The sequence below is a fragment of the Notechis scutatus genome, chromosome 7 (assembly GCF_049901735.1).
Source record: "Notechis scutatus isolate UNSWTSFEM ecotype Mainland chromosome 7, rNotScu1.2, whole genome shotgun sequence".
In the NCBI taxonomy this organism is placed as follows: Eukaryota; Metazoa; Chordata; class Lepidosauria; order Squamata; family Elapidae; genus Notechis; species Notechis scutatus.
Window position 1 is genome coordinate 25608872 of NC_142015.1, and position 12891 is coordinate 25621762.

Genomic DNA, 12891 nt, shown 5'->3' on the forward strand with positions numbered 1-12891 from the left:
AATAAGGAGAAACTTTCTGACAGTGAGAACAAGCAACCCATGGAGCAGAAGTTGCCTACAGAAGTTATGGGAGCTTCATCACTGGAGGCTTTCAAGAAGAGACTGGACTGCCATCTGTCAGAAATGGTGTAGTGTCTCCTGCTTGGGTGAGGGGGTTGGACTAGATGACCTATAAGGTCCCTTCTAATTCTATTAATCTGTTTAAAGAAGAAGTCCCTTTGCATTGCAGACATGGGAAAAGGTTGGGTCAGTCTCAACTCTTCTCATCAACCCCATCCAAGAAGGCCATTTTTAAAAATACCGACATTCTCTCGCATGCATTCAGCTAAATATCCTCTAACTCAGAGGTCTCCAAACTTGGCCACTGGAAGACTTGTGGACTTCAACTCCCAGAATTGTCCAGCCAGCTTAGCTTACTCTCTTATCATCCCTTCCTTTGAAATCTCTCCACTTTAGGAGGAGAAGAGAAAAAAGAAAGAGACACGGCTGGCTGGAGAATTCCGGGAGTTGAAATCCACAAGTCTTCAAGTGGCCAAGTTTGGAGACCTCTGCTCTAACTGGTAAGGTCCCATTTGCAGGTGGTCCTTGCCTTATAGTAATTCGTTTAGTGACCGTTCAAAGTTTACAACAGCACTGAAAACCGTGACTTACGGCTGTTTATCACACTTATGACTGTTGCAGCATCATCACGTGATCAACCTTCAGACGCTTTGGCAACCAACTCACATTTATGATGTTTACAGCATCCCACGGGGGAAGCCAGATTCGTCGAACAACCATGTGACTAACCAAACAGCTGCGGTGATTCACTTAACAATGGTGGCAAGGAGGGGCAAAACTTGCTTAACAACTGTCTCGCTTAGCAACAGAAACGTTGGGCTTAATTGCAGTTGTAAGTCGAGGAATGCCGGTTTAATTTTGCTTTAAAATTCAACTGCAACTACATCCTTTCCTCCCCAGAGTAAACGATGGGTGGGGAGGGGATCAGCACACTGAGTTTGCAACATGATGCATAGCACCAGCGATGTCCCAAAGAGACCTTGCCCACAACTTCTGGGTTGTTTGTATTTTTTTTTGGTTAGAAAAAAGGCTCGTCACATCCTGCAAAAGCACAAAAAATCTGAAGGAATCCTCCTCTTACTCCCTCCAGATGTATCCGCCTGCACCCAGGCCAACTGGAAGTGATGGGCAGTGTAGTCCAACCTGCCTGGAAGGCAACAGATATCAAAGACTGATTTCAACCAGAAAGCATAAAGAGTTGACATTAAGGCAAACCACCTGCTACGTGAGAGAGATATCCGATTCAGTCTTTGATTGGCAGATACATCTACGGCGGGGCGGGGTGTGTGTGTGTCCAACTTTGGGAACTTTAAGACTTGGAGGACTTCATCTCCCAGAATTCCCCATAACATGGCTGGCTGGAAAATGTTGGAAGTGGAGGTCCACCGGTCTTCTAGATGCCAAAGATGGACACTCTGGTCCACAGCACCCGCCAACTTAGTCTCCTAACAATGTCAGAAGAGCCCTGAGGTGGGATCAGCTAACTGAAAGACAACCTTGTCCAGTTACCTATGGCAGCCCACCAGATTTGCTGTGGCATTCGTACCAACTGGTGTTTCAATGGAGTGGTAGGAATCCCATGCTTTGTTTCCAGATCACTCCCAGGAACTGAGGGTCAAAGGGCGCCCCTCTGCATGTGACCCAACATCCTCTTGACCTCCTTTTCCACTCTCATGAACTTGAGTTTCTTCCAAGGGTTGACCGTCTCTCGGCGGCTGCACTGAAGATCTTCCAGGAGCAGCCCCAGATGTTGCTTCACCCGCTCCCGGTCCCAGATGGGCAGGTTCTTCTGGACCACGTTGAGGATGATGGCCCAGTAGTCAGACACATCTGCTCCCATGGTCAGGTAAATGAGCACCCGGAGGCCATCCCGGTTTTTCCGCAATTCGTGCAGGGCTTCCTTGCCTTCTTCGCTGATCTCGTTGAAGTACAAGCTGGGGAGGAGGAAGAAGAAGGAGAAGAGGAGGAAAATTTTTAAGAGCCAGAAGCAGAACACGTCCATGTGAAGCCTGTAGAGGTTCTCCATCCTCCAGGTCATGGTTGTCCCAAAGGTGCTTTTTCCAGGAGGCAACTGGACATCCTGGTTTTATCTTTTGAAGACATTTCGCTTCTCATCCAAGAAGCTTCTTCAGCTCTGGCAGGGTAGTCCTTCCATTCCCCACCATCCTGACCGGATAGTGGAGAAGGGAAGGATTGATACTCCTTGCAGACAGAGCTGGTCATTTGCATCCTTTTAGAGGGTCGTTGAGGCCACTTGGGAGGTTTATCTGTGTCCTCAGGGTCACCCGAGTCGTGCAAATGGGTGTGGAGCTGTTTGCAAGGAGTATAAATCCTTCCATTCCCCCACCATCCAAGTCAGAGCTGAAGAAGCTTCTTGGATGAGAACCAAAACATCTTCAAAAAGAAAAAACAAGGAAATCCACTTGCCTCCTGAAAAAAGCACCTTGGGGACAACTCCATGTGAACTGACCCGCCAGCTCCAAGGGGCACCCTTGGCTGCCAATTCCAAAGTTAAGAATTCTGGAAGTCATCCCCAACAGACCTGAAAGGGGCCAGGTTGGAGAACATCACAATAACATGACAAGTTTTATTTATAAATTTGTAACCCACCTTTATTATTTTTTACAAATAATTCAAGATGGCAAGCAGATCCAATACATTTTCCTTGTCCTATTTTGCCCAGAACAACAACCCCGTGTGGTGGGTCGAGAGTGACTGGCCCAAGGTCACCCAACTGGCTTTCATGGCTAAGGCAGGACTAGAAGTCACCATCTCCTCCTGATTGGCCCCAAGTCACCCAATCAGCTTTCATGGCTAAGGCAGGACTAGACACTCTCTGCAAAAATTCTCAGCGACCCAAAGGCCGAACAGGATCTAGACATTCCCATAGTTGAATGTCTTGGACTTTCAACGAAGAAGTGGCACGGCAAAAGGTTGGAACTCACTGCACGGTTTCCAGCGTTGTGTGTTTCTTGGCTTCCTCAACCAGGGCCAACGCAGCTTCATCTGTCAGCGAATTGTAGGCCACATCAAGCTCCTGTAGATGCTGGTTCTGAGCCAGGTGCTGGGTGATCACCTTCACACCCTGGTTCCCCAAGGAGGTGTGAAGGAGTGAGAGGTTTCTCAAAGAGCTGTTACCAGCCAAGCCTTCAGCAAGGTAGGTGGCCCCTTGCTCGGTCAATGGATTGTCTGCAAGGCTGAGGAGGACACAGTTAAACATCAACGTAGGAGAAGTCATCACCTTTCCCACTGCCCAACCTCCCTTATTCAGATGCCTTCTAGATGGGCTGACCCATAGATTCCATCTTTCCTGCAATCCCAAGAATCTTAAGCCTGGTATGTTTGTTGACAAGATCAGCGGTAGAGGAAGAAAGCATCTCATTCCAACATTCTGCTATCTTCTCTGCTCTCCTTTTCTCATTGTTGAGCCCTTGGTGCTATCCAGAATTTTGTGCATGATCAGATTTTGTATTGGCCAATCCAGAGTGGTATCTTGCCACCCCAGCAAATAATACTTGCATGCATTGTTCTACAAGGTATGTGCAAGGCTCATAGGATGCTCCAATCAGTGTATGCTCCAAGAACATAAATCTAGCAAAATAGAAGAACTGGACAACCCTGCATCTCATGTACCCATCCAAGGCAGGTTACTCCAACCTGCTATTCTCCAGAAAGGTGAGGATGACACAATTCCTCAACAGCAGCTCCTACCTGGAGTTGCAAGCAAAGCTTTTCTGGAGGATGACAGGTCAGAGAGAGAGAAGGGAGAAGTTTGCTCAGGTTGGAACGTCACAACAAAGTCAGCGATCTGGTTGGGCCTAGAGAGATTTGCTCCAAACCAGCTTTGATATCCTCTCACCTTTCTCTTTCTGCTTTGAGTCAGAGTTTGGTTTTGATCTACAAGCCATCAGAAACAGAGCTCTCCTTGGCTGCCTCACCAAGGTGGAAGCCATCCTCCCACACACAAGCCCATCTCCTTCACACTCACCGCAAGGTGTCCACCACACATTTGTCATGCAGAAGCAGATTCCGGATCTCTTTACATGCCTCTGGGCCCAGACTGTTGATTTGCAAACTGGAGGAGGCAACAGAACAACGTCAACAGTTGCAAACCCAGCATCCATTTGTTCCGTTTTTCCCCATGTATCAGGCTGCGCTCCCTTTGACCAAACTGGCAAGGAGGATGGGATATGTAGTACCCCAAAACTGGTGGTGGAACACTGCTACAGGAAGCTTCCTGCCTCTCAGATTCATCTTCAGCTTCAACCATAAAGCGGCTTTCTAACTTTCCGTCTGATTTTGCCACCCTCTGGCCAAAGTCAAGACTGCAATTTTCTAGCCGTTGAAAAACTGGAACGGATTCACCCAATGATTTCCGAATTTAGTAGGCATTTTCTGCAAATAATCTATTTTCAAAGGGTTGGGAGTAGTGGTGGTACATGATGTCCTCTTCAATTGGCTGGAAACATCCCTATTTTCTGCTCAAGCCTTTAAATTCAGTGTTAACTTCCTTTCAAATAAATAGGGGTAAACTTGCCAGGAAAGAAGGATGTCATAAGAATGGCACGTTGGTATTTCTAAGAAACTAAATCTATTTTTTGAACTTACTTTCCTTTAAAAAAAACATGAATTCAAAAAAAAAAAAGATGTGGGTTAAACCAGGAGTCGCCAACCTTTTGGAGCTTAGGGACAACCAAACTCATCATTTTAAATCCCGTGGACCAGAGACCCTAGGAAAATCCCCCAAAAAGTCTGCAGGAAAATTCCCTACCCCGTTTTCCTACCGATCGATCATTCTTTATTTGGGATCACAGGATACCACCTCCAGCTCTGTTCTCAGGGAGAGAGAGAGAAAGAGAGAGAGAGAGAGAGAGACTTTTGGCTTCATGCAAGGAAAGCAGCAGCAAAAGTCTTTCTTTCTCTCCCCCAAACTCCGCCAGAAATGAGTCTTTGCCGATGCAGCCTCTTGGAGCAGGAGGCCTTGCAGGGTCCCAAAAACTCATTTCTGGCGGAGTTTGGGGGAGAGAAAGAAAGACTTTTGCTGCTTTCTTTGCGTGCAGGCAAAAGCAGAAGAAAGAAGTGGAAAGAAGCAGCTCGGTGGCCAGCCCAGGCGCGTGGGGTGAGGGGGGCAAGTCCCCCCCCGTCCTTTCCCCCCTCCCCTCACTACCTCGTGTTGTTCGCAATGCAAGTGACAAAAGCCTTGTGTGGGCACAGCCTTGTGTTCCCGCGCAGCCTGGATCAATTGCTTTGGGGGGGACATTTCTTTGCAGACCACCAAAATTTTCTCTCAGACCACCAGTGGTCTCTGGCCCACTGGTTGGCGACCACTGGGTTAAAAGACGCACCGCTATGTCAAAAATTAGGGGGAAACTTCGTAATTATTGCAGAACTCTTAGATGTAATTCCATGTCATAACTGAAGCTTAACCTTGAGGCGAATTGTGTGGGTTGTGCAAAACTGTAGCAGGAGATACTCACTGGAGTTTCTTGCATCGTAGCAAGACGGGGAAGAGGGTTCTCAGGCTGCCCACATCGAGATGGCAAGAGGCAAGATTTAGCTCCTCAACGTCGTGGCTCGTGGTACCCACAACCGAAGCCAGGACTGCGCATTTGAGAGGGGTCATTTTCACTGTGGAGAGGTTGATGGTCCTCAAGGATTGGACCGCCTCCGCTGTGAAACGTTCGTTCTGGAACTCGTGTAAAAAGAAGAGGTAGTCCATCAGCTCGGATGGCGGCAAGCCCTTACGGCTATTCCGGATGACCGTTTTCTTCATGGCCTTGGCAATCTCAAAAACAGCCAGGTTCTTGATAGGACAGCCCAGTTGGTCCAAGATGGCCCGGTTACGCCGGGACAGCAACCCACCCATGAAGATGGGGAAGAGTTCAAAGACCTCATCATCGGAAGCCTCATCCGGGTGGCGCATGGGACCTTCCACCCCAAGAATGCTGATGTTGATCTGGTCCAGAACATCTTCGTTGAAGTAGTCCTCCTCTTTGAACATCTCCATGGCCATGGTGCGGGCAATGGTGTCCCGGTCCTTGGTACTGAACCGGCTGAAGTAGCGGGGGAAGATCTTGATGAGGTTGAAGAGAAGGGGCAGGATGCGCAACGGCAAGAATTTGGAGACCACGCTGAGCACCAGGGCCACATCTTCGCTGACTTTCCCAATGATTTCAGAGACTTCCTTGCCCACCTGTTGCACCAGGGTCTTCTTCTCCCCCAAGACCACGTAAAGGGCAGCCAGATACTCTTGCATGGCGGGGATAGTGAAGACGAAAGTGTGCTCCTTGCCTGACTGAACACTGGGGGTCAAGAAAAAGCGGAGAACATCACTCCGGAAGGTGTTCAGGAGGTTCAGCTCACTCTCCGTCTTCATCTCCACCTCAAAACAGCGGCGGAGGTCCTTCTCCGTGAAGCAAGTCTGTCGGGACATCACCCCTTCGTAGGCCAACTTGCCCATTGTCTTGGCCACATACTTCATCATGGAGATGTTGGAGGGATCGGTGCTGTCCAGCACTTCCCCGCTGAAGTTGAGCCGTAGGAAGCTGGTGTAGATCCCCGTCAGAGTTTGAGTGGGAGGCACCGTCTTGGTAAAATAAAGGAAGTGTAAGGTCGTACACACCAACCAGCAATAAGAAGGAAGGAAGCAGGCGGCCATGATCTGGTTGTGCCTCTCCAGATTCCTTGAGAGCATCTCCACGAGGTTGTCCTGCTCATTGGCCTGCTCTGCCGTGGGGGGACCAGAGGTTCCGGCACACTCAGGCTGCCGTAGGCGCATCTGGAAGTAAAGCTTCTGGAGGTTGAGGTCCGAGAAGCCACAGACTTCAACGTAGCGTCCCACAAACTTGCTGGGGATCCGGCGTGCTGCCGAAGGGCGAGTAGTGACAATGATGCTGGCCTGGAAGAATGCAAACAAACTGGAGTTATTCCCAGGTCTCAGGCCCAGTGATGTTTCAATGGCATTCATGGCGGAACAGAAGGGTGAGATATGAAATTATGAGTCCTAATGATGGGACTCTGCAGAGAACCAGTGCAATTTAGTTTCTCGTCATCATCTATAGTGGTTAGTAAGCAATAAAGGAGAATATTTGTAGCTCGGGGTTGTAATGAGGGGTCCTTGGTGCTCTCTGAGCTTGGTGGTTTTCTTACAGATGTTTCATGACCCAAACTAGGTAACCTGATCAGTGCTAGAAGGCAGTGGGTTTGATCTCTGAAGCCCACTCCCTTCTAGCACTGATGAGTCCAGTGGGTCATGAATGTTGAAGAAAATACCGCCAAGACCCCAGGACCCCAACCCCCCCCTCCCAAACTCCCTTCTAGCACTGATGATGTTACCTAGTTTGGGTCATGAAATGTCTGGAAGAAAATAACCAAGCTCAGAGACCACCAAGGACCCCCTCATGCTGCTTAATGTTCATTCCATTTGTATCCCACCTGTCTTCTGATTAGTTCAAAGCAGCTTGTCAGGATTCTGGCAGTTATCCCAATTAAATCATGAGTCTCAAGTCAAACTTCCAAAACTTCAAAAGGATTTATTGGAAGTTAACATTTCTGGCACTGCCTGGGTTTAGCCAACACATAATTCATCATCACCCTTCACCCTGGTTTTCCCCCACCCCCTGGGTGTATCATAATTCATATTCTCCAATGGGACACATCCATAGCCAAGAGTCATCAATCATGTTCTCCAGTTAGATCTTTGCACTGCAGAAACTTCAGCCACCTAGTTAGTATCTTTAAAAAACTATCTATGGAATGCATTTTCAATTTCCAAGCTGCTGCTTTCCCCCCCTCCCTTTCTGTTGGCAACAGGAAGGAAGAGGGCACAGGGTGGACCTCTGCCCGTCCCTTGCCACACACCTCGGGCATCATGTACTTCCTGAGCAGGTTGACGACAATGGCAGCTGGCAAGAGGGGTTCATTGGGGTCACAGCAAAGGTCAGTGCGGGCCAGGCGAAAGTCTAGGTTGAGACGGTCAAGGCCATTGAGGATGAAAAGAATCTTGAGGTTGCTGGAGCCAAGCAACGGGGCCACATCCCGGAGGTGGAGGTATTTCTTGGTCACTAAAGACGGCGCAAAGACACGGGGCTGTTGCCCTGGGAAAGGTCTTCACAGGAGAAGGGAAGGAGCAGCTCAAACTGAGGAAGGCGCTCGTGACACCAGTCCATCACCATCTTCTTGATGAGGGTGCTTTTCCCGGTGCCCACTGTCCCATAGAGGACCACATTCTTCACTTCTTGCCCGCATGGATCCTGGTCAAAAAGGTTCTGGAGACCAATGGTATGACAGCAAGAGCCTTGGAGCTGGTTCTGGATTGTCAGATCTGGAGAAGGTTTCAAGATTTCCTCTAGGGAGCTCTCCCGGATCACTGGATCGACGTGGGTGGCATCCAGGGCAAATGATGGTCCAAACTGTCTCTCCTCGTTGGGTTGGCGGCGAAACCAATCCGCCAGACTTTTCTTGTGTTTTTGGATGGCTTCTGAGGAGGAACAAGAGAAAGAAAGGTGAGGAGGAGGTACGTTCCTTCTCTAATATTACTAGAGATCTTGGGTTGTATCTGATGGACTTCCATAACCCACCAACCCCCCAAGAAAGGAGGTCCACAGGGTTACCAGAAGTTGCTATGTTCTTCGGCACTCTCTGGTTTGGCTTGGGGGAAGCAGGCCGAGATGTTGCCTCTTGTAACATTCCCGGGTAATGGGTGAAGTACCTGTGGAGGAACAAAACTGTTAGAAGAATGATGTAGCTCTGATGCCAAGATTTGTGGGCGACCCAAGTGGGCCCAGCCAAAAAAAAAAAAAAAAGCTGAAATCCAACTAGTTTTAGTTGAATCATTATTGATTTACTCCCTTGTGTTTAATTACTCCATTCTCTCATCATATTCAAAATTACATTATGAAGGCAATTTCTGGAGGAGCTCTGGTGGCCAGAGATGTTCTTGGCGATCAACAAGAGTATAAATGTAGGCCGCTATCCTGCAATAGATAATGGCCATAGCTTTGTAGAAGAAAACATGTTTCCCTAGCAGAAGGCTATGGCTCCAAGCCCTGAATTTTAAGGTAAAAGAGGGAGTGGGGGATGGAAAATACCCTTTTCTTCTTAAGAGTCCCCAAAACTCATGTTATATGGAAGAGGTCAACCAATAATTTGCTCTGGAATAAAACAGATCCTTGGTGCTGCTATCCAATAGTGTTACTGGCTTCTTGTAATCCCTGGAACTCCAGAAGGAGTTCATTGAAGAACAGTTTGGCAAGATGGCAGAACTTGGAAGCTTTTCCAAGATGGAATCAAACCAGGGGAGCCTGCATGAGCCTTCAAACATTGGACCACAATTCCCAGCATTCTCAGATGGCCTGGAGAATAGCAAAGGATGCTGGGATCACAACATCTGGAACGTCATCAATTCTTCATCTTCATATGTTCTCAAGCTTTGCCTTGGTCTACGGGGTGACTAACTCTCAGTGCTGAATCTCTCACCCACCCATTTCGTTTTCTGCCCAGGAATCAACGTCTTCCATTCCCCTGTCCACCTGGAGCTGAGCACTTCAGAGGTGTGCTGTTACCTGAGTGGAGAGGCCAAGAAGCACCGTGTCTGGTCTAGGTGAAATATTCTCTTGAAGAGTGGGCTTCTCCCTGTATCTCAGATCAAAGAAGATCAAAAAGTAAGCAATCGTGATGCTATCCATTTCTTTCAGACAATTTACATATTATACTTTTGCAATTTATGAAGCAAGGGGTGGAGGTGTTGCAGATTTAGCATCCCATGATGGGACTTCACGGAAGGCCACAGTGAGGCATGACTAAGCCAGAACACGTAGGGAGCCTTGTGACACATCAGTACTTGAAGTGAGTGAGGAAATAGATGCAGGGAATGCTATCACTCCCACGCGTGGTGTGAGGAAGGATTTTGTCTAATCCTAACCCTCCCTTAATCCCAGCTGCTGTGTCACAAGGAGAACAGAAGTAGATTAATAGATAGGGGGAAGGCTGGGAAACAAATAACCAAGAGGTGGCCTTGGAGGCTGGAAAAAAGGGAATAAAACCTTCCCTGTTTACACAAAGGAGAAGAGTTGGTCCAGAACTGTTTCTTCTCAAATTTAAGATGTAGGGACTTCAACTCCCAGAAGGCTGCTGGCTGAGGAATTCTGGGAGTCGAAGTCCGCACATCTGAAATTTGCTGAGTTGAGAAACAGTGGTCCAGAAGCTTTAGGACTGAGCAAAAAAGAAGAAGCCAAAGGTGGGATTCTACCGGTTTGGACCGGTTCGTGTGAACCAGTTGTTAAAGTTGCAGCTGGTTTGCTGAACCAGTAATTCAACTGACTGCCTGGGCCCTCCCCTCCTGCCTCACCCCTCCCAGGAGTCTCCACATGGCCCGTTTTCAAGGAAGGTAAGTGCAGGTCCACACCGAGGCTCTGGGAGGAGGGAAAAATGGGCCTTCCGGAAGTTGGGAAACGAGCCTGTTTCTGGCTTCCGGACAGCCTCCAGAGACCAGGGGAAGCCTCTGGACCTTTGGGAGGGTGTAAACGGCCTCCCCTGGGCTCTGGAAGCCCACCAAAAGCCAGAAACAGGAAGTTCCAGTAGGCCATGCCTACTATGGCCATGCCCACCCAGCCAACCGGGCAGTGGAGCGGTTGTTGGGATTTTTGAATCCCACCCCTGAAGAAGCCCACCTCGTTTTGAAAAAGTAGGATGGTTGTAGCTGAGGGATAGTATTTGTTCTATTCATTCATTCATTCTCATTCATTCATTCATTCATTCATTCATTCATTCATTCATTCATTCATTCGTTTCTAACTTCAATGGATTCTGGAGCAAGAGACTCAAACCCTTGGAAGTATTGCTTACACAGACCCTCCTGAGGCTACCACCGAAGTCTTCTTCACCCTTCTTTGGACTTTAATTGGCACAAGGAGAACAGAAAGTTCCAACTTAATACCCCTAGGCTCAGAAAAGAAAGGAAAAAAATAACACGGTCCGAAACTCCCCTGCCATCCCAACCCAGAACTCAATCCTTGCTTACCCAACATGAAATCCAGGCATCTTGCTGACGATGCAGCCCCCCTGCTTCTCCCTCTAGGGGTTCTGGGTCTCACTCGGCTGTACTGGACCCCCATCTGGGAAAGCCAGTGCTTGAAATGCCTGATGCCAAAGTCCTGTCCTTCAACTGAAAAAGACATCAAGAGTCAGAGGTCTTGTGGACAGGGCTCCCCTGGTGCATCTTAGCCCAGCATGGTCAGTCTAGGCCCAAAGACTCATTTACAGAATTTGCCCCGGCCCAATCCTCCCTTCTAACATCAAAGGACAGGTCCTAACAGGAACCAGGAAGACATCATCACTCACAAGCTGAAACTTTCTGACAGTGAGAACGATCAACGAGTGGAACAGAAGTGGCCTTCAAGGGGAGCTTGTGGGAGCTTCCTTGCTTGAGACTTTCAAGAAGAGACTGGACTGCTATTTGTCAGAAATGGTGTAGGGTCTCCTGCTTGGGTGATGGGGTTGGACTAGATGACCTACAAGGTCCCTTTCAACTCTGTTCAAATCTGTTGATTGCTACTCCAGTAGATTCTCTCACTTTTCTACCTGTTACATCAATTATTCTGATTTCAGTCTATGGAAACCTTTTTGGATGTTTCCCAGTCCAACAGAGTGGAAAATTGTTCCTGTTGCCATTTCCACTTGCAACAGGCACATTTTGCTTTGCATGAAGTAGAACAGAGCTGTCCTGGATAATTCCCATCCCTGGGTGTCTCTTGTCCTTTAAAGGCAGTTCCTCCTTAAATTCCAGTGGTTATTTTTCTAGAAGGAGCCTTTCCTACAAGCTCCCTCCTCTGTATCTTATTAAACTGATCTATTTGACCCCCCACACACAAAAGTAAAAAAGAAGAAAAAAGAAGAAAAAAAGTATTCCACTTCTCCACTCACAATAGAATTCCCTATGTCTCCAGGCTCGAAATTTTGGGCCTGGACAATCTGGAACTGCACTGCCTGCGGTCCAATCGAATTGTCTGCTACAACATCTTGCCTGTCAACAACTTCTTCAGCCTCCATCACAATAATACACTGGCAAACAACGATACAAACTCAAGGTAAACTGCTCCAAACTCGATGGCAGAAAATATGACTTCAACCACAGAGTGGTCAATGCCTTGGAACACCCTACCCAACTCCGTTGTTACAGCCTCAACCCCTCACAGCTTCAACCTCAAACTGTCTACTATGGACCTCACCCCATTCCTAAGAGGTCCTCAAAGGGGGTGTGCATAAGTGCACCAGCATGCCTACCGTCCCTGTCTTACTCTCCCCATTGATCTGTATTTACTCCCTTTGTTCTTGTTTATGTTCATATCTATACTTGTTATCTTGTACATGTTTGACAGCAAACAAACAAACAAATAAATAGGAGGTTTAGAGGGCGAACCACCACACTTCCACCCAAGATCAAGACCTCCAATGCTTACTTTGGAGTCAACTCAGCCACCCGTGTGGGTCGTTGTTTCTCCTCAAAGAGTTTTGCCATCTGCCATGGTGGGGTGGGTACCAGATGTCACTTACCAAGCCATGCACCAAGCAACCACAACAGCAAGACAAAAAAACCACAAAATCCTTGGGGAAAAGAGAGGACTAATACCAGGAACGAGAGAAAGAAGAATTTGGAATATATCTAAGGATCTGCAAAACAAGTTGCTTTTGGAAAGCAGTTTTTTAAATCAGCTTCTAAAGGAACTTTCTGTCCAATGCACACCTTCTGATCTGCAGCTGTCTCCAGGAGGCGGTTCTGATAGCCGAAGTCTGAAGGACAGACCAGTCTCTGTTTTGTCTTGTCAAATGTCA

At 48.0% G+C, this 12891-nt stretch overlaps 1 protein-coding gene across 1 annotated transcript; it reads right to left on the bottom strand.

The window, feature by feature from the left end:
- Positions 1-712: 712 nt before the first annotated feature.
- NLRX1 (NLR family member X1) lies at positions 713-11252 on the bottom strand. Its single transcript, XM_026687975.2, is given in 9 exon segments — positions 713-1994; positions 3006-3257; positions 4049-4135; positions 5538-6958; positions 7921-8127; positions 8130-8539; positions 8673-8770; positions 9624-9693; positions 11081-11252. Coding segments are annotated over 9 exon segments (3021 nt in total). The 5' UTR covers positions 11238-11252; the 3' UTR covers positions 713-1675.
- Between the last annotated feature and the right edge of the window lie 1639 nt (positions 11253-12891).